This window comes from Enoplosus armatus, chromosome 15 (genome assembly GCF_043641665.1).
Source record: "Enoplosus armatus isolate fEnoArm2 chromosome 15, fEnoArm2.hap1, whole genome shotgun sequence".
Classification (NCBI taxonomy): domain Eukaryota; kingdom Metazoa; phylum Chordata; class Actinopteri; order Centrarchiformes; family Enoplosidae; genus Enoplosus; species Enoplosus armatus.
Genome location: NC_092194.1, coordinates 22,590,380 through 22,613,316, shown reverse-complemented (window position 1 = coordinate 22,613,316; position 22,937 = coordinate 22,590,380). Strand labels below are relative to the sequence as shown.

At 45.7% G+C, this 22,937-nt stretch overlaps 1 protein-coding gene across 1 annotated transcript; it reads right to left on the bottom strand.

Moving 5' to 3' along the window:
* Nucleotides 1-2,370: 2,370 nt before the first annotated feature.
* tyro3 (TYRO3 protein tyrosine kinase) lies at nt 2,371-21,261 on the bottom strand. The gene is made up of 19 exons (XM_070920525.1): nt 21,198-21,261; nt 15,912-16,095; nt 13,873-13,973; nt 13,498-13,668; nt 12,130-12,216; nt 11,404-11,519; nt 10,212-10,392; nt 8,407-8,549; nt 7,835-7,973; nt 7,613-7,736; nt 7,148-7,242; nt 6,681-6,776; nt 6,221-6,301; nt 5,401-5,493; nt 5,199-5,320; nt 4,507-4,616; nt 3,907-4,066; nt 3,538-3,674; nt 2,371-2,887 (listed from the first exon to the last, which is right to left on the bottom strand). Exons 1-19 carry the CDS (start codon nt 21,259-21,261, stop codon nt 2,416-2,418), a joined length of 2,676 nt encoding a protein of 891 aa, XP_070776626.1. The 3' UTR covers nt 2,371-2,415.
* Nucleotides 21,262-22,937: the final 1,676 nt, after the last annotated feature.

Here is a 22,937-nt window from a genome sequence, read left to right as displayed (position 1 = left end):
CAGATCTGAAGTCAGTGGTAGACAGACAGGTGAGGACATGACAACAGGAAGACATCAGCTTCAAGTTTGGTCTTGAATAAATTCAGGGTTTGAGCTCTTCGAGGAATTTCTGATATCAACATACAAAACATGCAATACATTAAAACATACTGTCCCTTGATATCCCGACAGAAAAATCAAAGTTTAATAATTCAAACATCAGGGAAGGAAATGAACTTACACACACTTCAACATAGAAACCAGTTAGTTTCCAGAATCGATAAAACATCCCAGACTCTAAAATACACACTGACATCTGACTCAAATACACAACACCGTATTTAGGAAAGCTGGTGCAGTTTTCAGTGGTCCCATCAAATGCTTCAAGTAATTCAAAGCTTATTAACAGCTTCATTTCAGTGTGGAAACGTAGTGAGTTCATTTAGAGCAGCAAGATTCAAACGCACGACATTATCTACATCAGTAGTCAGGGCCGGATTGACCCTCTGCAAGGGCCCCGGGGCAGAAGTGTGCTGTGGGCCCCCAATGACCCCCCCCATTGCTCCCAATGTGTGCATTGTGTATGTATTGAACACACATTTATTTAGTGAAACGCACCATATTAGCACTATAAACTGAAACACACGACTATAAGATTATGGCTGCAACAATTATTTGAATTATTGATGAATCTGAAACATCAGAAAATATTTCTGTCTTGTTTGTTCTGACCAACAGTCCAAAACTCAAAGATGTGAAGTTTGCTGACTAAACAGAAGCTACAACCAACGAGTTAGAAAATTGAGATATCAATAATGTGTTTTGATCAATGAATCCTCTATTTAATTCTGCTCTAAATAGTAAAACAAATGCAAACAGAAGAGCACATCAGTGACGTCATGATCACATGTTGAAGCTGCAGAATGTAAACCTCGTCATGGAGGCTAATGTTAGCAAACTTCAGACAGATGTTAGTGTGCGACACCACTCTGACGTTACGTTTCATTATTAATCACTGACCCGTAATTGTCACGCCATCAGTCAACAAAAGTCTCACTTTAAACCTCAGAAAATAGTGAAAAATGTCCATCACACTTTCAGTGAGTGCAGAGTGACGCCTTGAAATGTCTTTGTCCGAGGACAATTTCAATTTGGCAACATGGAAGACAAAGAAAAGCAGTTAATTGATGCGGTACAGAAGCTGGAATCAGCAAATTTGTGCGAAAACTGACTAAAATGATGATCAACGAATGGTCTCTGCTGTTTATTACAGGAAACCACGAGCTGAGATTCAGGCTGTACTCTAACCTGCTTTACTAACTGTAATGTCGACGTGGAGCCTGATCAATGAAGATACATGAAGCGGAATTTAAAATGTTGTCAAGATCAAAAATCCCTTGAGCTCCTGATGCCAATGAAAACGATCAAAGTCACGCTGCTCACATCTGGAACATCTGGAGTATGTCAGTAGTTTGACAATAAAGGTCCGTTCATCCCGGTGGTTTTCCCAGAGCTTTCAGCCACATCTCATGGCCTCAATCTACAAATGGAGTTTGCTCAAATGTCTAGTTGTCTTCACAAAACCCAAGTATGGAATTATGGTCACATGTCAATGGGCGGATGAAGGCCAAAATATGTATCAGAGAGCTAAAAAAAACAAAACCTGCCGTCTAACAGCCCCCCTCAGTATGCTGAGAGTCAGGTCATAATAATGCAGGCGGTGCCTTCAGGCTCCTATCAGTTTATAGTGTGTCTCAGTGGTACATTTACACATCTATAGATGGTGGTCTGGGGCTCCACTTTGTCTAGTTACTGGTTCAGTCTACTACAGTTCATCATCATCATCATCATCTAGCTTTAGTTAAAGGTAGAAATAAACGGCTGTTAAAAATGATCCCTGCGGTGTAACTGGACACATCTGAAAGAGGCTAGCTTAGCTTAGTTTAGCTGGTTTCAGGCTTTCCAGTAGATTTTGTCCAATTCAGACTGAAGAGCATCAGTGAGGAGATGGACAGCTCATGTTAGCTTAGCACAAAGATACTGATATAAGTGTAGAAGTTGGGCGCTGAAGCAACATGAAGTGCAGTAGAGAGAAGTCACAGACGTTTGAGGTCATTTAGAGTCTCAGTTACAGAGTTTGTCCACCAGAGAGCGCTGACAGGCTGATTTTCACACTAAAATGTCAAATATACAAGGTCACATTTAAGGGTCATCATCACAAGTGAAACTGTTATAAGTTAGAGAAAAATATTTGCTAATATTGACTAAATGTGTGTGTTCACTGGCAGTGAGATAGTTTGTACCTTCAGAGAGACTCAGTTCAGTCTCCACCCGCCTGCTGCTGCTCAGTGCCATAAAGTGAGCCTCTCTCTGATCAGGTGACTATCCAGGTCCAGTCAGGTGAGAGGAGGAGCGTTGTGATTGGTCAGTGTATGGTCAGACATTAATGATGACATCATCGTCTTCGTCTCTGACCTCCTCCTGTAAAGTATCCATCGACTCCCCCCTGCTCCTCCCCGCTCCTCCCCTCATCAGCTCCCCGTCCTCCTCCTCGGGGGGTCCACAGGGGCCAATGATGTACCTGTAGTCTCCTCCGATTGCCAGCGCGGCCCCGGACCCCACCATCAGCCAGTCCTTCTCCTCGTCCTCCGCCCTGCACTGCCAGGGGACACTCCAGCTCTGGGCCCCGGCTGCTGTCGCCCCCTCCGTCCCCGGGGCCCCGACTCCGACTGCTCCCCCTCGGCCCGGCTCCCCCTCCTCCCCCTCCAGGTTGACGTAGAGTAAAGGCTCCTTCTGCGGGGGGGCAGGGGACAGGCTGAGCCACAGCGCCTCCAGCTGGCCGACCAGATGTTGGAAACTGGGACGACATTTAGGGACGGGACTCCAGCAGATGTGCATGATCTCATAACTGACAGAAACACCGAAGAAGAGGAAGTCATCACTAATCTGATCATAAAACATGGGGGGGGGGGGGTATAAAATGTGAATTAACACAGTGATTTAGTGCTGATAGAAATATTAATGTTTCATATAATGTGACTGATGACATCAGTAAATAGATGACGTTACTGTTCATGTTTGGTTTCTTAAACCTAAACTAGACTTTTATTGTGACGGGAACAAATCTTAAAGAATAGAGTCAAAATATTTAATATAAAGTGGTAATTGTTCGAGAAAATAAGTTAAAGTTGTACTTTCATGAGGACAAATTATAGTATTTCAAAATTAAGTAGTAATTTATTAAGAATACTTTATTCTGATTTCATGAGAAAAGTCATAATATGAGAATTAAAATGTGACATTTTTTTATTTGACGATAAAACGTCACAGATATTATTGTAAAACTAATAACAGCAGACATGAGAGATGGTGTCACCTGTGAACCTGTAAAGAGTTTAGACATCACATCATGATGTCTGCAGTTAGACCTCCACCAGGACCCTCACTCAGACCTGATCCAGCTTTGACCTCAGATGTTAGATCGGTCTGTGGGGGGTTCTGTGAGCGTGTTGTGTGTGTGTGTGTGTGTGTGTGTGTGTGTGTGTGTGTCAGACTCACATGTCGTCTCTGCAGTCTGGAGGTTTCTTCAGTCGTTCTCCTTTGATCAGATACTCGTAGATCTCCGAGTTCTCCACGCCGGGGTACGGAGTTTGACCTCGAGTCATGATCTCCCACATCGTCACGCCGAACGCCCACTGACACAAACACACACACAGTGAGTTACTGCTGTGGGTGGAGGTGGGGGGTGGGCAGGTGTCAGCAGGTGGAGCTGGCTCGGTCGTGTGTGCTCATTAAAGTGAACTGAACTTTCAGATCAAACATCAATACAATCTGATGACTTCTGCATTATGACATAATTCATAACACATTACATTTACACCTGAGTTAGACCTCCAGGTACAGATCACGTGTGTGTGTGTGTCGTACCACGTCGCTCTGTGTGGTGTACACGTTGTCGGCGAGACTCTCCAGAGCGATCCACTTCACAGGCAGCTTAGAAACAGATCCCTGCCTGTAATAATCTCCACTGTAGATCTTCTTAGAGAGACCAAAGTCTGCAACACACACCGTCATGTTCTCATTCAGCCTGAAACACACACACGAGATAAAACACATGGCAATGAAAAACAACAAAGAGCAGTTGAAAGTAAAAAGTCTTTTTGAGTTGGAGGAAAGATGTCACGGTCACAGACATCACAGTTTCTTAATGATAATAATTATTTCATTGTTTTCTTTCTTTATTGACCTAATCTCATTTTAGCTGTCCCTATTTCATGTCCTTTTCTTTTCGTTGCCTTCATGAAGCCCAGATGGTTTTTCAGTGTCACCAACACAATCCTGTTTTTTTTGATTTATTCAAAACTCATTTCATGTTTTACTGTTTTGTTAAAAATGGCTAAACTGAAAACAGCAAAGCTAAAATAAAATATATTTCATTGTTTTATATTTTGAGCTGTATGTAAATGAGGGGGCGGGGCCTCGCTGCTCTGGTGTTTAATATTCCTGAGAGCTGAGTGGTGGACTGACATGCAGTTTCGGGCAGCGAGGTCTCTGTGGATGATGTTCCTGCTGCTCAGGTACTCCATCCCCCGAGAGATGTCCAACATGAACTGCAGCAGAGTCTGCAGAGACAGGTCCTGAAGGAGAGGACAAGGACAGGGTCAGAACAGGGACAAAGACTAGTTAATAAAGTCTGACTTGTAAACCTTCTCAGGGATCAGCTTTATAAAACGTAGTGAAGTGTCTCGAGGAGACCGGAGACAGATAATGGACGAATAAGACATAACACAAGCTGCTCCAGAAGTTTATCCAGTTCACGAGACACCTGAAGACGTGACGTTGGACTCTCGTAAAGTATAAAACGCATCAGTTAATCGTCCTACATACACCCTCATGATCCTTATTGAGTACACCTGTTGTTTTAGCTTCCAACACTAACTGTTGGTATTTTACACCAGTTAACTAAACATTCAAAATCACAAATGATAAAAAAGAAATAGTCTTTGGTTTTTGTAGATATTAATTTTCTACCAGGAAAGAGATTGAGCTCATTGAGCTGCTGGAAGACTTTTAATGTGAAACATCTGCAGGAAGTGTTGAGTTTTGAACCCTAACCAGTGATATTAGAGGTCCAGGCTTGTTTGAGGTATAGACCTGGTTCTCTCTGCAGGTTTTAAACAGGAGCAAACATTTTAAAAACAGCGTCCTCTTTCTCTTACAAACGGATGTTCTCCCAGTCTGGACAGCAGCAGGAAGGTGTGCAGGTCTCCGTGCTTCATGAACGGAAGAATCACCATTGGGATCGGCAGCCGCTGGCCGGGACGCCGGTGAAGACTCACTCCTATTGGACAGGAAACACTGTCAATCAAACCATCTTACCTTTGACCTCTACGTGTGTGTGTGTGTGTGTGTGTGTTTTACCGATGAGCTGGATGACGTTGGGGTGGTGGAAGTCCTTCATGTAGGCCGCCTCCTTCAGACACTGCTCAATGTCACCTGACGAAGTGATGTCAGCTGGAGGAGGTCACACACACACACACACAGAAGTCAATCAAATGACACTTCAACTGCTTTCAGCCTCAACGCCTCAGCTGACACTGAACAGATTTCTACTCATCTGACATTTCAACTGCTATCACTGATTAAATACCAACTGACGCTTCAACTACCTCTGGTATTTCAACTTTAACTGAAATTTCTACGATCACTTTTAGTGTTTACTCATACAAATGCCTTTTCAACTGCTTTCAGTGCATAGACTAGGGATGGGAATTGATACGATTTTTATTGATACCAATCGATTTCAACTGACACGTCAACAGATTTCATCTCTCGCGTCCATTTACAGTTCAACTGCTTTAATGTCTTGGACATCAGCTAACAGTTCACCTGCTTTCAGTTCTTTCAGTTCAACCACTTGTTCAATTCACTGTTTACAAAAAACGCTTTCATGATCAAACTTCAACTGATTTGCTTTTACACTTCAAATGACACCTCAACTCCTTTCAGTGCTTCAATTTCAACTGACACTTCAACGTAAAGTGCATCTCATTTTTTGACATTTTACAGCATTAATTTCCAGTGTAGGCGACACACTTCAACTTCCCTCAGAAAAAGAATCCTTTTGTTATTTTCCAGTCTGAAACATCTCGTCCCTCCTCGAGGTTTAGTTTCATCAGTCTGGACTTCCTTTTACTACACTGACCAAGATGAAACCAAGAAGACGAGGTGTCACACTTACATTTCAGCACTTTGACCGCCACCTTCTGGACACACGAGTCCTCCGTCTTCAGGAACGCCTCACGCACCGAGCCGAACTCTCCTGCACAGGTACGCACACACATGATTTCTGTTCTATCACTCAGGATTTAATGTGGACTCTGGTGGCAGGTTTCAGACGGGTTTCAGTTCTATCTGTAAAGTGTCATGAGACGACTTGTTGTGATTTGGCGCTGTATAAATAAAGTGAATTGAAGTGAAGCTGTAAATCATTCAGTGTTTAATGCATGTCAGCACTTTGTGTGTTTCTGTTGTGTACACACACACACACACACACAGCAACACTGAGCCACGCCACTGTGTATATAACACACACACACACACACACACACACAGCTCTGACGTTTACTGTTTTCATCCTTTTAAATCTTGTGTGTGTGTGTGTGTGTGTGTGTGTGTGTGTGTGTGTGTGTGTGTGTTACCTTTCCCCAGCATGTGTCCCAGTGTGAGCAGCCTCTCTGGGATCAGAACGTCCTGCAGTTTGTTCTTCAGGTCATCATTTATACCGAGACTGTCCACTGGAGGGAGACACACACACACACACACACACACACACACACACACACACACACACACACAGACTTTCTGTGAGTTTCTTGGTCGGTTGTTGTTTTGTCAGACAGATGGATTTGATTGGCTGAGAGGCAGCAGGTAAATACAGGCTGAGTCGAGTCCATCAATACAGGTAGCAGTGTTTCCTGTCAACAGACTGCTGAAGGACGTTCACCGTCCGTCAGACACACCTCTTAAACTTTACTGGATCAAAACAGTCCAGCAGAAACACATCAAGTCTAGTTTTTAAAGTTGTATTCTTCAACTTCAGCTTCATATCTGGTCATCTACACATTTGGCCGCGAAGAAGAGGAAGAAGAAGAAGAAGACGACTCACATGTGGACTCCTGCAGCTCAGCACAGGTTCTGTTGAAGGATCGAGCCGCCGTGAAGGAGACCGAACTCTCAGGACCTGGAGGCTTAAAAGCCGAACTGAAGACAAGAGTTAAACGTTCAGGCATCAGTCTGCTGGTTTCCTTCTGTTTATCATCATCATCATCATCATCATCAGATCTCATGTTCAGACTCAAACCATCAACCTGTCAGTCCTGTCTCACTTCCTGTCTCACTTCCTGTCTGTGGCTCTCAGCTCTCAGCCCATTGGTTCCTACTGAAGACGTGAATCTTTAAAAACTCCAACATATAGTTTCATGTTTAAAAGGCTCAGTCATTCCCTCAAACAGCTGCTCGCTGGAGTTTTCATCAAACTAACAGCAGGAAATAGTGCATCTGTTGGGGACTATTTTCAGCGGCGGATTAAGTCTGAACATGAGGTACGTTAACGCTTTTAGAGCTTTTGTACCCAAACTGCGTCTCTTTTCCACGGCGGTGAGCGAGGACAGTGAGCATCAGTCCGACCACGGTGGCCACCAGCAGACCGAAGAGCAGACCGACCCACATGTGGCTCCGCTGGACCTGGACTTGCACTGAGGGACCAGCAGGGGGTCAAGCAGATCATTAAATCAATCAACAAACGTGATTTATTCATGTGGTGAAAACAGATTCATAGATATGTGTTGTCTACCTGAGGCGGGCAGCACCAGCACCGGGGGGGTCCAGGGTCCACATCCCACAGAGGTACAGGCTGACACCTGAAAGGAGGCGTTAAAGAAACGGCCTCCTCCTGACAGCTTAGCAGAGTTCTCCTTAAACAGCAGAGGCTCCTGCACTCAGAGGAGTCAGTTCAGGTTCAGGAACAGACAAGAGACCATGGACAGAAACATCTGCTTCTTCATTACAACGGCAAAGACATCAAAACTACAACTCCCAGGGTGCATTTCACGGACAAACCTCAGCAACAACACAGCGACTGTCTCAGAGGGACATAATGATGTTCTGACAGCAGCTCTACGTCTCTTCAAAGCTCTTCGACACATTTCCAGGACGTGAACAGTAAACATGTTGCACGGACACTCAACAGGCGAGTGATGCTGTGAGCTCAACGCTAGCTGTTAGCACGCAGTCACACCGTCATTATATGAGAAGTCATCATGGATGTGTGACTCAGTTCTCACATCATCATCATCATCTCTTCGACCACTAACGAGGCTACAGTGATTAGATGAGCTTTAACACACGCTGACCATCTGATCTCACCTGTGGTTCTCCTCCCAGAGTCCACTGCACCTTGTAGGCCAACAGTTTCCCCTGAAGCTCCTCCTCCTGCAGCCTGGCCCAGTTCAGACACAGATGCTGCTCCGACAGCTCAAAGCTCAGGTTCCTGGGGGCCGCTGAGGGCACTGAGGATCATACACAGAGTCAAAATTAGTTATACGACAGGAGTCAGGTTAGGGACGGGGTCATCAAGCAGACCCCATGCAGCCGACAGCAGTCCTGTAAGAAATACTTGATGAGACTTGATGTTAAATTAAATCATTATACAGTTTATGTTTATATATATATATATATATATATATATATATATACACACACAGTTCAACATTTAGACAGCAGGGGCTGAGTGTGATTTATTAAATTTGATCTACTGACAGTGTCGCGGAGGCGTTTCTTTTTTACTTGTACAGAAAAAAGAAAACGTGGAAGAAGTCAGAAGTCAGTTTAGAAGACAAGACGATGACAAGATGGACGAGGAGGAGTTTAGTTTCCTGCTCTGAAGATCATGATGATGATGAAATAACTGCCCTCCAAACTGAGACGAAACCACCAGGTGGGAAGTTACATCGACGTGCCGGCTCCTCTGCGACCTACAGTTACCCATAACCCCCCCTCTCTGTGCAGGTTCACATGTTTACATCCACAGAAACTGGGCGCTGTCAGTGTGGACGACACGTTAGCAGATAAACTGTTCACAGACATCAGATGTCCAGGTCTCTGCAGTGACAACACACCTGCCTGCAGGTGTGCTCAGTAAAGACCAACAGTTTTACGTTACACGGGAGTCTACAAGTCTTCACACACTCTGAGACGGTGAGTTTCACTCCATGCTGCTTTAAACGCAGAGTTTGTTAGTTTGGATGCATTTATAGTCTTTGACAGCATCTAACTCTTCTTCCTTCAGAGGCTGAATCTACCTCCTGTAAATCACAAGCAGTGTAATATAATCTGGTCTGAGGTCAGTGTTCACAGTGCAGCCTGCAGGTGGCGCTGCAGAGGCCACAGCAGAGTCCTTTCATATGGATTGAGGTCACAGACAAAAGCTGATTGTACGGAGAGGACTGGAATCCACTGGATAAAATCCAGCTGGACCAGCAACACACACACACACACACACACACACACACACACACACACACACACACACACACACAAAACAAATACACAACACAAACAACAAACCAGTTCTCTGCTACCAACTCCTGGAGCTCTGAGAAAACAGGAAACCAGCAGACATCTCTGTGGTTATTTATCATTTTTAATCAAACTTTTCATGATGTTTACAAACTGGTTCCAAACCTGTCGCAAGATAAATATGAGACATCATAAGATAATTAATTCAATTCAATTTCATTCATGAGCCTCCAAATCATAGCAAAAGTTCTCTCAGGACACAGAGCAGGTCATGATTCTACGACACTAAATCAGACACAACTCTGACACGTATTTAAATGAAGGAATATAAGAAGAGAAAAACGGGGGGCAGAACAGAAATCCACTCAGACCTCAGAGAGAAAGACGCTGCAGAACCTGCCTGAGAATCCTCCTGTTTTTAACTTTCCTTCAGTGTCTCAGTCATCAGTGATAGTTGTCTGTCCGTCCATGAGGACACCGCAGACAGGAGCTGCTAACAGCTGATTCAGCTACTTTCATGGAGACCATGTGACTAAATGTGACATCCCCCCGAAGCATTATGGGACCTGTAGTTCTAAAACTTGAGCATGATTATCCCTCAAATAGAATCATGTTGCATTATCAATGTATTTGTCCTCAGAGCGTCTCTTCACCTGATTCAGGTGTCTGGAAGTGCAGCCAGGGGGAGAAGGGTGACGCCCCCACCTCGTTAACACACGAGACTCTGACGCTGTAGTTGGAGTGACTCCTCAGACCAGACAGAACCTGAAGGTGAGGAGGAACCAGAACCTCCTGCTGAGGGAGGTCCCACCTCCGGGCCGAACGCCTCGACAGCTGTGGAGGAAGAGGGGGAAGAGGAGGAGGAGCAGATTTGTAACTGCTGATTTATAATATGTAGTTTTCAATCAGCCCATGTGTGTGTGTGTGTGTGCGTGTGTATGTACGTGTGTGTGTGTGTGTGCGTGTGTATGTACGTGTGTGTGTGTGTGTGTGTGTGTGTATGTGTGTGTGTGCGTGTGTATGTACGTGTGTGTGTGCGTGTGTATGTACGTGTGTGTGTGCGTGTGTATGTACGTGTGTGTGTACATGCGTGTGTGTGTGTGTGTGTGTGTACGTGTGTATGTGTGTGTACGTACGTGTGTGCATGTGTGTGTGTGTGTGTGTACACGTGTGTGCGTGTGTGTGCGCCTGTGTGTACATGCGTGTGTGTGTGTGTGTGTATGTGTGTGTGTGTGTACGTGTGTGTACGTGTGTGTGTATGTGTGTGTACGTACGTGTGTGTGTGCATGTGTGTGTGTGTGTGTACGTGTGCGTGTGTGTGCACGTGTGTGTACATGCGTGTGGTTGTGTGTATGTGTGTGTGTGTGTACGTGTGTGTGTGTGTGTGCATGTGTGTATGTGTGTATGTGTGTGTGTGTACGTGTGTGTGCGTGTGTATGTACGTGTGTGTGTGCGTTTGTGTGTGTGTATGTACGTGTGTGTGTGCGTGTGTGTGTGTGTGTGTGTGTGTGTATATGTACGTGTGTGTGTGTGCGTGTGTATGTGTGTATGTGTGTACGTGTGTGTACGTGTGTGTGTGTGCGTGTGTGCGTGTGTGTGTGTGTGTATATGTACGTGTGTGTGTGTGCGTGTGTATGTGTGTATGTGTGTACGTGTGTGTGTGCGTGTGTGTGTGTGTGTGTATATGTACGTGTGTGTGTGTGCGTGTGTATGTGTGTGTGTGTGTGTGTGTGTGTGTGTGTGTGTGTATATGTACGTGTGTGTGTGTGCGTGTGTATGTGTGTATGTGTGTATGTGTGTACGTGTGTGCGTGTGTGCGTGTGTGTGCGTGTGTCTGGTAGTTACCTGGATGTTGCAGGTGGACAGCTCAGAGTGTCCTGTGAATCCCGGTTTCCATGACAATGTGACGTTGCTGTCCACCATGCTCAGGACCTGCAGCCCGACCGGAGCTGCTGGCAACACTGAGACAGAGAGACAGAGTGTTCACTCAACCCCGTCCCCAGACAGCTATCATCCAATCACAGCTCAGCAACAGTAACTTGTCCCAGCAGGTGTGACAGTGTTTTTCTCCACATGTTGAGGCAGCGTAAATAGAGCTGTAGTCAGACAGGTTCTCAGTGAGTCAGAGAACACTAGCATCAGAACCAATGCTTCTCATGCTGTGCTAACAGTAGCATCAGAACCATGCTGTGCTAACATTAGCATTAGAACTGATGCTGTGCTAACAGTAGCATCAGAACCATGCTGTGCTAACATTAGCATTAGAACTGATGCTGTGCTAACAGTAGCATTAGAACTGATGCTGTGCTAACAGTAGCATCAGAACCATGCTGTGCTAACATTAGCATTAGAACTGATGCTGTGCTAACAGTAGCATTAGAACTGATGCTGTGATATCATTACAGAGTTGTTAATATAAGAAAACTTACAAAACAGAGTTGAAACTTGACCCGGAGATCTGAGCCAACAAAACGAAGATTACAGGTAGAAACTCCTGTTTTCGATCACACCTTTATGAATAATATAATATTCACACATGTTTGAGTCACACAGTGAAGCAGGTTAACTCACCTTTAATGTGGACTGTACCAGTTCTGGAGACTGAGATCCCTCTGGCGTTCTTCGCTTCACAGTAAAACTTCACACTGCTGTTCACTCCTACAGGCAGACAGGCAGACAGACAGGCAGGCAGACAGACAGGCAGGCAGGCAGACAGACAGACAGGCAGACAGGCAGACAGACAGTTTTGAGTCAGATGATTCAGAATCTGTATCAATAACTGAGATCAGCTTAACGTAGATGTAAATGTTCCTTTAAGACACAACACCGTTGTGTGTGTGTGTGTGTGTGTGTGTGTGTGGGTGTGTGTGTGTGTATGTGTGTGTGTGTGTGTGTGTGTGTGTGTGTGTGTGTGTGTGTGTGTGTGTTTCCAGTAACTGTGTGTCAGGATCCTCTTATGTCATCCTGCTTATACACAATCAATACTGCTGAGTCAGCCAGTCTGGTTCATTACAGCACATAAACAACATCATCATCATCATCATCATCAGATCCTCTAAACTCTACTTTTTCCACCCTGGCTCTTATTTTGGTAGTGTTGTCCTTCCTTGCTGTCAGTACAGAGGATGATGATGAAGATGAAGTTCTCTTTCTGTACAGAGACCACGTCGACTTCAAACCCTCTCATTTTCAGATCCAGAGAGACAGGTGAGCAGAGAAAGACAGACAGGTGAGCAGAGAAAGACAGACAGGTGAGCAGAGAGAACCAGACAGGTGAGAAGAGCGAGACAGACAGGTGAGCAGAGACAGGCGAGAAGAGCGAGACAGACAGGTGAGCAGAGAAAGACAGCCAGGTGAGCAGAGAGAGACACACAGGCGAGAAGAGCGAGACAGACAGGTGAGCAAAGAAAGACAGAGAGGTGAGCAGAGAGACAGACAGGTAAGCAGAGAGAGACGGACAGGTGAGAAGAGTGAGACAGACAGGTGAGAAGAGAGACAGAGAGGTGAGCAGAGAGAGACGGACAGGTGAGCAGAGAGACAGACAGGTAAGCAGAGAGAGACGGACAGGTGAGCAGAGAGACAGAGAGGTAAGCAGAGAGAGACGGACAGGTGAGAAGAGCGAGACAGACAGGTGAGAAGAGAGACAGAGAGGTGAGCAGAGAGAGACAGACAGGTGAGCAGAGAGACGGACAGGTGAGAAGAGCGAGACAGACAGGTGAGCAGAGAGACAGAGAGGTGAGCAGAGAGAGACAGATAGGTGAGCAGAGAGACGGACAGGTGAGAAGAGCGAGACAGACAGGTGAGCAGAGAGACAGAGAGGTGAGCAGAGAGAGACAGACAGGTGAGCAGAGAGACAGAGAGGTGAGCAGAGCGAGACAGACAGGTGAGCAGAGAGACAGAGAGGTGAGCAGAGAGAGACAGACAGGTGAGTAGAGAGACCTTGGACGTGAAGCACGGAGGGAGACGGTCTGGGCTCTCCCTCCTGGACCCCCCCCAGCCACCACAGCACCTCCACGGGCTCGGGGGGGCCGATGGCAGCACAGGTGAGGTTGAAGGGAACGTTGGGGAACGTGGCCACGTCCTGCGGCTCCTGGATGAAGTGAGGGACGCCTGCAGGAAACAAGAAACAGGAAGTGAAGAGTTACAGAGAGGAAACAGACCAGACTGATGTGTTCAGGGTCACAGCACACTGCAGGAAAACACAGATACCTGCTGGTTTAAACATCTGTCAGGCTGCTGAGACAGGGAGGACAGAGAGGCGTTCACATACTCCAAATGCTGTAAACAAACAGGTGGTGCGTTCAGGGTACTCACCTTCCACTGTGATCCAGGCTCGTTCAGAGGAGAACGTCAGGCCGTGGAACTCGACCTCACACCAGTACTGACCCGCATCCTGCTGCTGGACCGACTTCACACTGGAAACAAGAATGCACAGAGCGCTAGAACCTCACCTAGACCCAGAAACTAAACTGGACCCCGAAATATGTCAGATTGGAACTGAATTGGAACCAAAAGCACGCAGGAACCAGAACTGAACCGGATCACCGGATTGGTGGTTCCCAACCTTTTTTGAATATTGGTTATTGATGAGCTGATTGCCTCATGGACCCCCTCCCTGGGGACAGTTGATCATTATTTTGGTCTTTTGAGTTAAAAACATAAAAAGGATCATTTGACACTGAAACACGTTGTTTGGTCACACCAAACATAATGTTGCCATGGAGTCAGTGAGTTAGCTGAAGGCTACAACATGAACCTGGTTGTTTCAGCCTGTATTTAGTCACGTTGTCCCCATCACAGCAGCTGAATCAGCTGTTAGCAGCTCCTGTCTGCAGTGTCCTCATGGACGGACAGACAACTATCACTGATCACTGAGACACTGAAGGAAAGTTAAAAACAGGAGGATTCTCAGGCAGGTTCTGCAGCGTCTTTCTCTCTGATGTCTGAGTGGATTTCTGGAGGTTTATTCTGATGAACGTTAGAGACAATGATGTCCTCTGGAAATGGACGTCACTCTGAATGATTCAACTCTGAGTTATGACTCTCCTATTTACTGCTATTAAAAGCTATTAGTGCTATTTTTGACACAAATGATGACAATCAGTCTCTAAGTGTTTTGTCTCCACCGTGAGCCATCAAGTCAGCAGCAAACTACAAGAACTACCTTCCAGTTGTTTTTTAACAGCTGTCAGCAGCTGTCCCCTCCACCTCACACAGTATCTTTCGCTCCTCACATCAGGAATACAAACAGACCTGCAGATGCGGCTGTAAGCTTTCTGTTGTTCCTCCTTAACTGTTTTTTTCCTTCTGTCCAGGAATCTGAGGGTAAAGCCGATTAACCAGCCACTGCTCACGGAGCCAAACAGATCTGAGCTCAGTTTCTCAGGCAACATTCAGGCTTCTCCAACACTCTCAGAGTAAAGTCTCCTGATCTCAAATCAGCCATCAAAGCTGATATTTGTTTGCAGAGGCCTCTGGGAACTGTGAGCCTGGCTGCTGGATTCCTCAGGGTCAACTGATCCCAGTGTTGCAGAGGCCTGAGGGAAGCTCTCTCCGAGCACGTGGACGCCTGCAGCACCGAGAGACGTTTTACATCCACAATATGGATAACTGAGATCTGAATGAACAGAAACTGTCAAGTATCAAAAGATGACATTCAATATTCAGATTCTACTTCAGTCAGAACTAAAGCAGAATTTTGCTCATTTTAAGATGCATTTCATTGTTTGTTTATTTGTGTTCACACAAAATAATATATTGTGTAAAATTTAAAATACGCAGAAAAATGTTTACATTTTTTTAATTGAAACTTCAAATCTGTCCTTGGGAGAAAGAGTGAACGAGGGAGGAAGAGGAGGAGCAGAGCGGTCGGGGTTCAAAGCAAACAGCAGCTCTGCCTGTATTTACTGTCGACGAGATGTTTAACTATCAAACAGAGCAGAAACACCAACAACCACCACTGACCTACACACAGACTCACTGCCCCCCACCCCCACCACCAGCACTCTGACTACAACCAGACTTCATGAGGTTTTTAGTTATTTCAAGATTCAAAATCAGACGGCACAGCCCTTATAGGACACAGAAAACGTGATGTGCAGTGAACGAGTCTGTAAACTGTTTTCTAACTCTCGCATGAACTTGATAATAATCTGTTATCAGCAAACTAGAAGTTTGTATTTACATTGCAGCTTAAGATTTGAGCTGTTTTAATGAAAATGACTTGATTCCAACAGCTGGAGGACTTTTATTGTGACGCAGCTGGAGGACTTTTATTGTGACGCAGCTGGAGGACTACTGTTATCAGACTCTCTCCTACTTGACTGATTGATCGGTTGGGTGTATTGATGAACCTGTGGTAGGTCTCCCAGTGCTGCTCTCCCAGTGTGATGAACATCTGGTCGGTGCTGTAGAGTTTCTCTCCGTCCTTCATCCACACGATGTCGGGCTCCGTCAGTCCCTGAACTGCACAGCCCAGCCTCGCCGCGTTCCCCTGAGACACCGTCTGATTGGACGGATGCTTCGTGAACAACACACCTGCAGGAAGAACGAGAGAAAGACAAATGAGGAGGAGGACAACGACTGGGAGGACACAACGTTCAGACGTCTCTGTTGTTGGTTTTTGGTCCCCGACACGAAACGTGAAACACATGTTGACTGAAGTCTTCACACTTATGACACGAGTCTGTCTCAGGCTGCATCGGCCGCCGCTCGCACTTTTACAAAAGTCACGTTTCAAATGGAGCTCGAAGTTTAACTCAAACATCCACATGAAAGTGACCTGCTGCTTGTTTCTGTGTCAACATGAGTTCACTGGCTGGTGGAGCTAACATCCAGATGGTGTAGCTAACGACCAGCTGGTGGAGCTAATAACCAGCTGGTGGAGCTAACATCCAGCTGGTGGAGCTAATAACCAGCTGGTGGAGCTAACATCCAGCTGGTGGAGCTAACAACCAGCTGGTGGAGCTAACATCCAGCTGGTGGAGCTAACATCCAGCTGGTGGAGCTAACAACCAGCTGGTGGAGCTAACATCCAGCTGGTGGAGCTAACATCCAGCTGGTGAAGCTAATAAACAGCTGGTGGAGCTAACATCCAGCTGGTGAAGCTAATAAACAGCTGGTGGAGCTAATGACCAGCTGATGGAGCTAACATCCAGCTGGTGGAGCTATCAACCAGCTGGTGGAGCTAATAACCAGCTGGTGGAGCTAACATCCAGCTGGTGGAGCTAACGACCAGCTGATGGAGCTAATGACCAGCTGATGGAGCTAATGACCAGCTGGTGGAGCTAATGACCAGCTGGTGGAGCTAACGACCAGCTGGTGAAGCTAATTCTCCAGTTGGTGGAGCTAATAACCAGCTGGTGGAGCTAACATCCAGTTGGTGGAGCTAATAACCAGCTGGTGGAGCTAACGACCAGCTGGTGGAGCTAACGACCAGCTGGTGGAGCTAATAACCAGCTGGTGGAGCTAATAACCAGTTGGTGGAGCTAACATCCAGCTGGTGGAGCAAACAACCAGCTGGTGGAGCTAACATCCAGCTGGTGGAGCTAATAACCAGCTGGTGGAGCTAACATCCAGTTGGTGAAGCTAATAAACAGCTGGTGGAGCTAATGACCAGCTGGTGGAGCTAATGACCAGCTGGTGGAGCTAACGACCAGCTGGTGGAGCTAACATCCAGCTGGTGGAGCTAACATCCAGCTGGTGGAGCTAATAAACAGCTGGTGGAGCTAACATCCAGCTGGTGGAGCTAATAACCAGCTGGTGGAGCTAACATCCAGTTGGTGGAGCTAACATCCAGCTGGTGGAGCTAATAACCAGCTGGTGGAGCTAACATCCAGCTGGTGGAGCTAATAACCAGCTGGTGGAGCTAACATCCAGCTGGTGGAGCTAACATCCAGCTGGTGGAGCTAACAACCAGCTGGTGGAGCTAACGACCAGCTGGTGGAGCTAACGACCAGCTGGTGGAGCTAATGACCAGCTGGTGGAGCTAATAAACAGCTGGTGGAGCTAACATCCAGCTGGTGGAGCTAATAACCAGCTGGTGGAGCTAACATCCAGTTGGTGGAGCTAACATCCAGTTGGTGGAGCTAACATCCAGTTGGTGGAGCTAATAACCAGCTGGTGGAGCTAATAACCAGCTGGTGGAGCTAACATCCAGCTGGTGGAGCTAATAACCAGCTGGTGGAGCTAATAAACAGCTGGTGGAGCTAACATCCAGCTGGTGGAGCTAACATCCAGTTGGTGGAGCTAATAACCAGCTGGTGGAGCTAACGACCAGCTGGTGGAGCTAACGACCAGCTGGTGGAGCTAACATCCAGTTGGTGGAGCTAACAACCAGCTGGTGGAGCTAACAACCAGCTGGTGGAGCTAACATCCAGTTGGTGGAGCTAATAACCAGCTGGTGGAGCTAACGACCAGCTGGTGGAGCTAATAACCAGCTGGTGGAGCTAATAACCAGCTGGTGGAGCTAACATCCAGTTGGTGGAGCTAACATCCAGCTGGTGGAGCAAACAACCAGCTGGTGGAGCTAACATCCAGTTGGTGGAGCTAATAACCAGCTGGTGGAGCTAATAACCAGCTGGTGGAGCTAACATCCAGCTGGTGGAGCTAATAACCAGCTGGTGGAGCTAATAAACAGCTGGTGGAGCTAACATCCAGCTGGTGGAGCTAACATCCAGCTGGTGGAGCTAACATCCAGCTGGTGGAGCTAATAACCAGCTGGTGGAGCTAACATCCAGTTGGTGGAGCTAATAACCAGCTGGTGGAGCTAACGACCAGCTGATGAAGCTAATAAACAGCTGGTGGAGCTAATGACCAGCTGGTGGAGCTAATAACCAGCTGGTGGAGCTAATAACCAGCTGGTGGAGCTAATAAACAGCTGGTGGAGCTAACATCCAGCTGGTGGAGCTAATAACCAGCTGGTGGAGCTAACATCCAGTTGGTGGAGCTAATAACCAGCTGGTGGAGCTAATAACCAGCTGGTGGAGCTAACATCCAGCTGGTGGAGCTAATAACCAGCTGGTGGAGCAAACAACCAGCTGGTGGAGCTAACATCCAGCTGGTGGAGCTAATAACCAGCTGGTGGAGCTAATAACCAGCTGGTGGAGCTAATTCTCCAGTCGCTGCCAATAAACCACCACAGAAGAAGAAGAGGACAGGACGAGATGACGTCATTAAAGAGCTCCAGTCGAAGCTCCGACGATGGAGAACCATGTGGAGAACATGAGGAAGGTCACAGCCTCCTCATCGCTCCACACAGATCTGATGTTTCCAGCTCTTCATGTGAGGAAACGTTTCCTCTCAGAGGTTTTTATGTGCAAATAAAACGGGTGGATGGAAACTCCCTCAGAGGGTTTTCATGTTGAACTCTCCGTGTTTCTTTGAGCTCTAACAAACCTGTTGGATCGCTGTCCTTCCTCATTAAACGTTGGATCCTGCATCGTTTACTAGCCAACAGTCTTTTTCTTCTTCACCGTCTTCGTTGCAGGATATCTTTGTGTTAGCGCCACCTGTAGTGTGACCGTATCTTGTCATGTGCATGTGTGTCCTCGTGCACGAGATAAACAAAACACAACGGCTCCACAGGGAGCCTTTACGTCCACTCAGCAAATCAGCTCCTTTACAAAACAAACATTTAGTTCTTTTCTCTTCGATATAAACGAGTCGTTTTCCACAAATTTTAACTCACTTCACTAAGTCCTCGAGGCCGAGGGGCCCTGAACACATCTCGCTGCTCATGTGATCGTTCGTCTGTCAGCGTTGTTGAACAGTGTCTGCGTGTGATCGTCACATACAGCACAACCTCAGACCACCAGACCCTCTCCATCCTGGACCAGCTGAGAATCTAAATCTTCACTTCAGGATCCAAAGAGCGAACTCCTCCTCCTCCTCCTCCTCCTCCTCTGAGACACTCCACCTTCTCCTTCAGAGTCTCGAGCCCCCTGGGCAGCTGCCACTAATGATTATTATCCACGAGAAGTCTGACATCTTCAAACGTCTTGTTTTGTGTTCGACCAACAAATACTCAGTTGACTTTACTGAAAGACAAGGAGAGTTTACATGAACAACGAGCCGACTAGTAAAACAGTTCCTGGTTCGTTTCCTGCTAATAAACGAGTCGTTGCAGCTCTTCTCTCAGAACAGCTGACGCTCAGTCAGCAGAGGCATGCTGGGAAAGCTTTCCAACATCACCTGAACGCAGCATCGCAGAGAGATGACATCATCGACATCCTTCAACTAAGATACAACACACGTCACTTCCCTCCAGTCATGACATCAGCAAGCAACAAACACTGAGCCCTGAGCTGGTGAGGTCATCATTTGATGATGACCTCACCAGGAAGAAACAGAGGTGACTTCAGTCAGTGATGGCATAACTGTTCACAGCAGAAGTCGGACTCTCGATGGACCAGAACCAGAGATATCCTCTTTGATGTTCCACTTTTTCCTCGTCAGGACCTGGTGCCTACATTAGCCACGATGCAACTGGGCCACAGACAGAGCCCTTGAACACCTGCTGGTTCAAGGGCTCCACAACAGAACGTGAAGAATTATAACGAGAAACTGGGACGATCTGTTCGTCTCTGAGGCAGCAAATATTATTATAATAATAATATATATCATATATTTATAAATCTCCTCCATCTCCTGTGTGCAGTGCATTGTGGGACAGTAGTGTCCATCAACAGCTCACTCAGAATTCAGTTTTTAGCCTGAATACTGAGACACAGCTGCTCTCTCTCACACACACACACACACACACACACACACACACACACACACAGCTTCATCACATTGATTTTCATTGTTTTTTTATGTTTTTGTCTTTTTCTACAAATCAGTGTGACATCAGCGTCATGTGACCTCTGACCTCTGACCTCCTCCCTGCAGGTGGTTTGTTGCTGACCCAGGATCTGAGCTGTATAACTGTGTGTGTCTACAGAAGGTCACGTGAATGATTAAAGTTAGAAATGATCACCACTGGTTCGACACTAAATGCTGTTGTTTTCCTGCTGGATTCTTTCACTTGTGTTTCCCCACAATTAAGTTTATGATTTCTTTCTCATCAAAGTTTAGAAGTTTGCTGCTGAAGGTCTCGGTGTCATGTCCTAAAACCAGATGAGATCAACAGTTCTACTGCTTAACTGGAGTTCCCTCAGTAACCGTCGCCCACTGGGTGCTGTTAAACTGTGCTGGTAGCTCGTTTCTGCTCAGACTCAGAAACATCTTTGACCTCTTTACTTCCGCACGAGTCTCCTGGTTAATTCGGCACACATACAAGGACCCAGTAAACAACTTACTTCAATTAGATTGCGTTTTCTACTGATCCGGGCTGCCCGTAGACTGCCCTCTGCAACCGGCAACAATAGCGGAGTTGCCCATTACTTTGGATTAGGGGCTGCTTGGTATGTTGGCTGTGTGCCGAATAGACGAGACTCTCGCCGAGATTTATTGACGCTTTTTAGATGACTTCGATTCATATTTGGCAAAAACTTACAAAACTTCAAACTTGAAATCTTGCCAATGGAGCTCGGCCTCGTAAACCTGATAGAAAACTAAGAGGTAGCTTCACTGAAACTACGGACACCAGAGCACTGGTTTCTCTTGGAGTCGCAGTTAATGAGCGGATGAACACTCACCATCTCCACCGGCCCCTTCACGACTGCGAAGTAGGAACAGAAGAGTCCACAGAATCGGCTTCATCTTCTCATTATTTCTGGATCTTTTAAACCGTCGTTCACATTAACCGAGTTAGTTCAGTTCGGCTCGGCTCGGCTCGGCTCACTCAAGCCTCATCTCCAGCAGGACAAAGTTGATTTCCTCCGGAGAGCAGTGCGAGTTTGTAGGCGGAGGTCCGGAGGAGGAGACGCTGAGCTCACGAAGGTGATGAAAGTGCAGAAAGTTCATGGAGGCTTGTTATCAACCCGCAAACACTTCACACATTCCACTGCTGGGAGGGGGGAGGGGGGAGGGGGGGGGGGGGGGGCGTCAAGTTACACACATTACAACACGACGACACCGGAAACGATGCGAGGTTGACTTCAAAATACAAGACAAGTGTATAGAAGTCGTTTTAAAACAGATGCTCAGTCTTTTACACGCATTCTGTACTTCAATTGTCATTTCTTTTATGTTTATATTTTATTTATATGTCTTGAAATGTCAAAAAAGCCTTGAGCTGGGGGGGGGGGGGGGGGGGGGTATTTTACATGGATTGGTGCATACAGGAAATGTCAATATAACATGTTTTTTAAAACAGATTTCTGTCTGCAGTTCATGCTGTTAAATAAAACATTCTTAGAGGATTGTAAACTTTAAACATGCAGCTGACAGAGAGAACCGGAGTCTGAACATGTTAAATAAAAGAAGTGAAACATGGATCAGACACAAGCTTCAAGGTCTGAAAACAAACATCATGTTTAAACCCTGAATCCACCCTTCTGCTTCTGACTGAGCTGTTCATTATTTACTACATTTAAAGTGACAGAAGAACAAACTGACCTCAGATCAGACAAAACAAACTTTCAGAAAAGACACGGAGCAACATTAGTTGTGCAGCGCATGCTGTTCAGTTTGAACTGGTCCTTTTGTTTGTGAGTCAGCTTTATTTCACTAAATCAAATATTAATGCTGTTTAAACTACAAATTATTATTGAAGATTTCACATCCAAAAATGTTTCTATAGAAACTCAATTTTCTCCAGAAACAAAAGTTACAAAAATACAGTTTTAACATAATAAAAGTGTGAACGTGGACTGCAGAATTGAATCATTCTTTCCAACTGAAGAATAAAACCTTTTATTGATGAACTGAAATAACTTGGACTGTCATATAATTATGTTTTAATATAAGGTTTTTTTAAATAATACTGAAATGTAAATGTTTCTTTGAATCTTTTATGCGTTATATGTGTGTCTATAATGTTAAATTCGTTTTGTGGAAATGTTTCAAACTACTATGATTTGTCAGGTATTATTTCACTGTAATTAACAAATATGTTCCTGTCTGTTTATTTGAGCCATTAATTATTTCTCAGTTGATTCTCCAAAAAACATACTTCACAATATTGAATGACTATTGCAGTCTAGAATTAAATACACTGTGATGACTTGAATTATCGAGCGTTTTCACTTCTAACAGTTCTTTTCATATTGATTTCTGCCAATTCGTGATTTGTTTTGTGTAAGAAATCAGAAAAACTAAAACTCAGGAAACCAGCAAAGATTCATATTCGAGGAGCGGGTTTTTTTTGTTGTTGGTATTTTTGTTTAAATTTTGACTTCAGATGATTTTTCAGTTTTAACTTCTCATATATTTTTCTTTCTGAGCTCCAGATGTTTAACAGAGATGGACTGAAGAGGAAATTAGACAAACAGCAT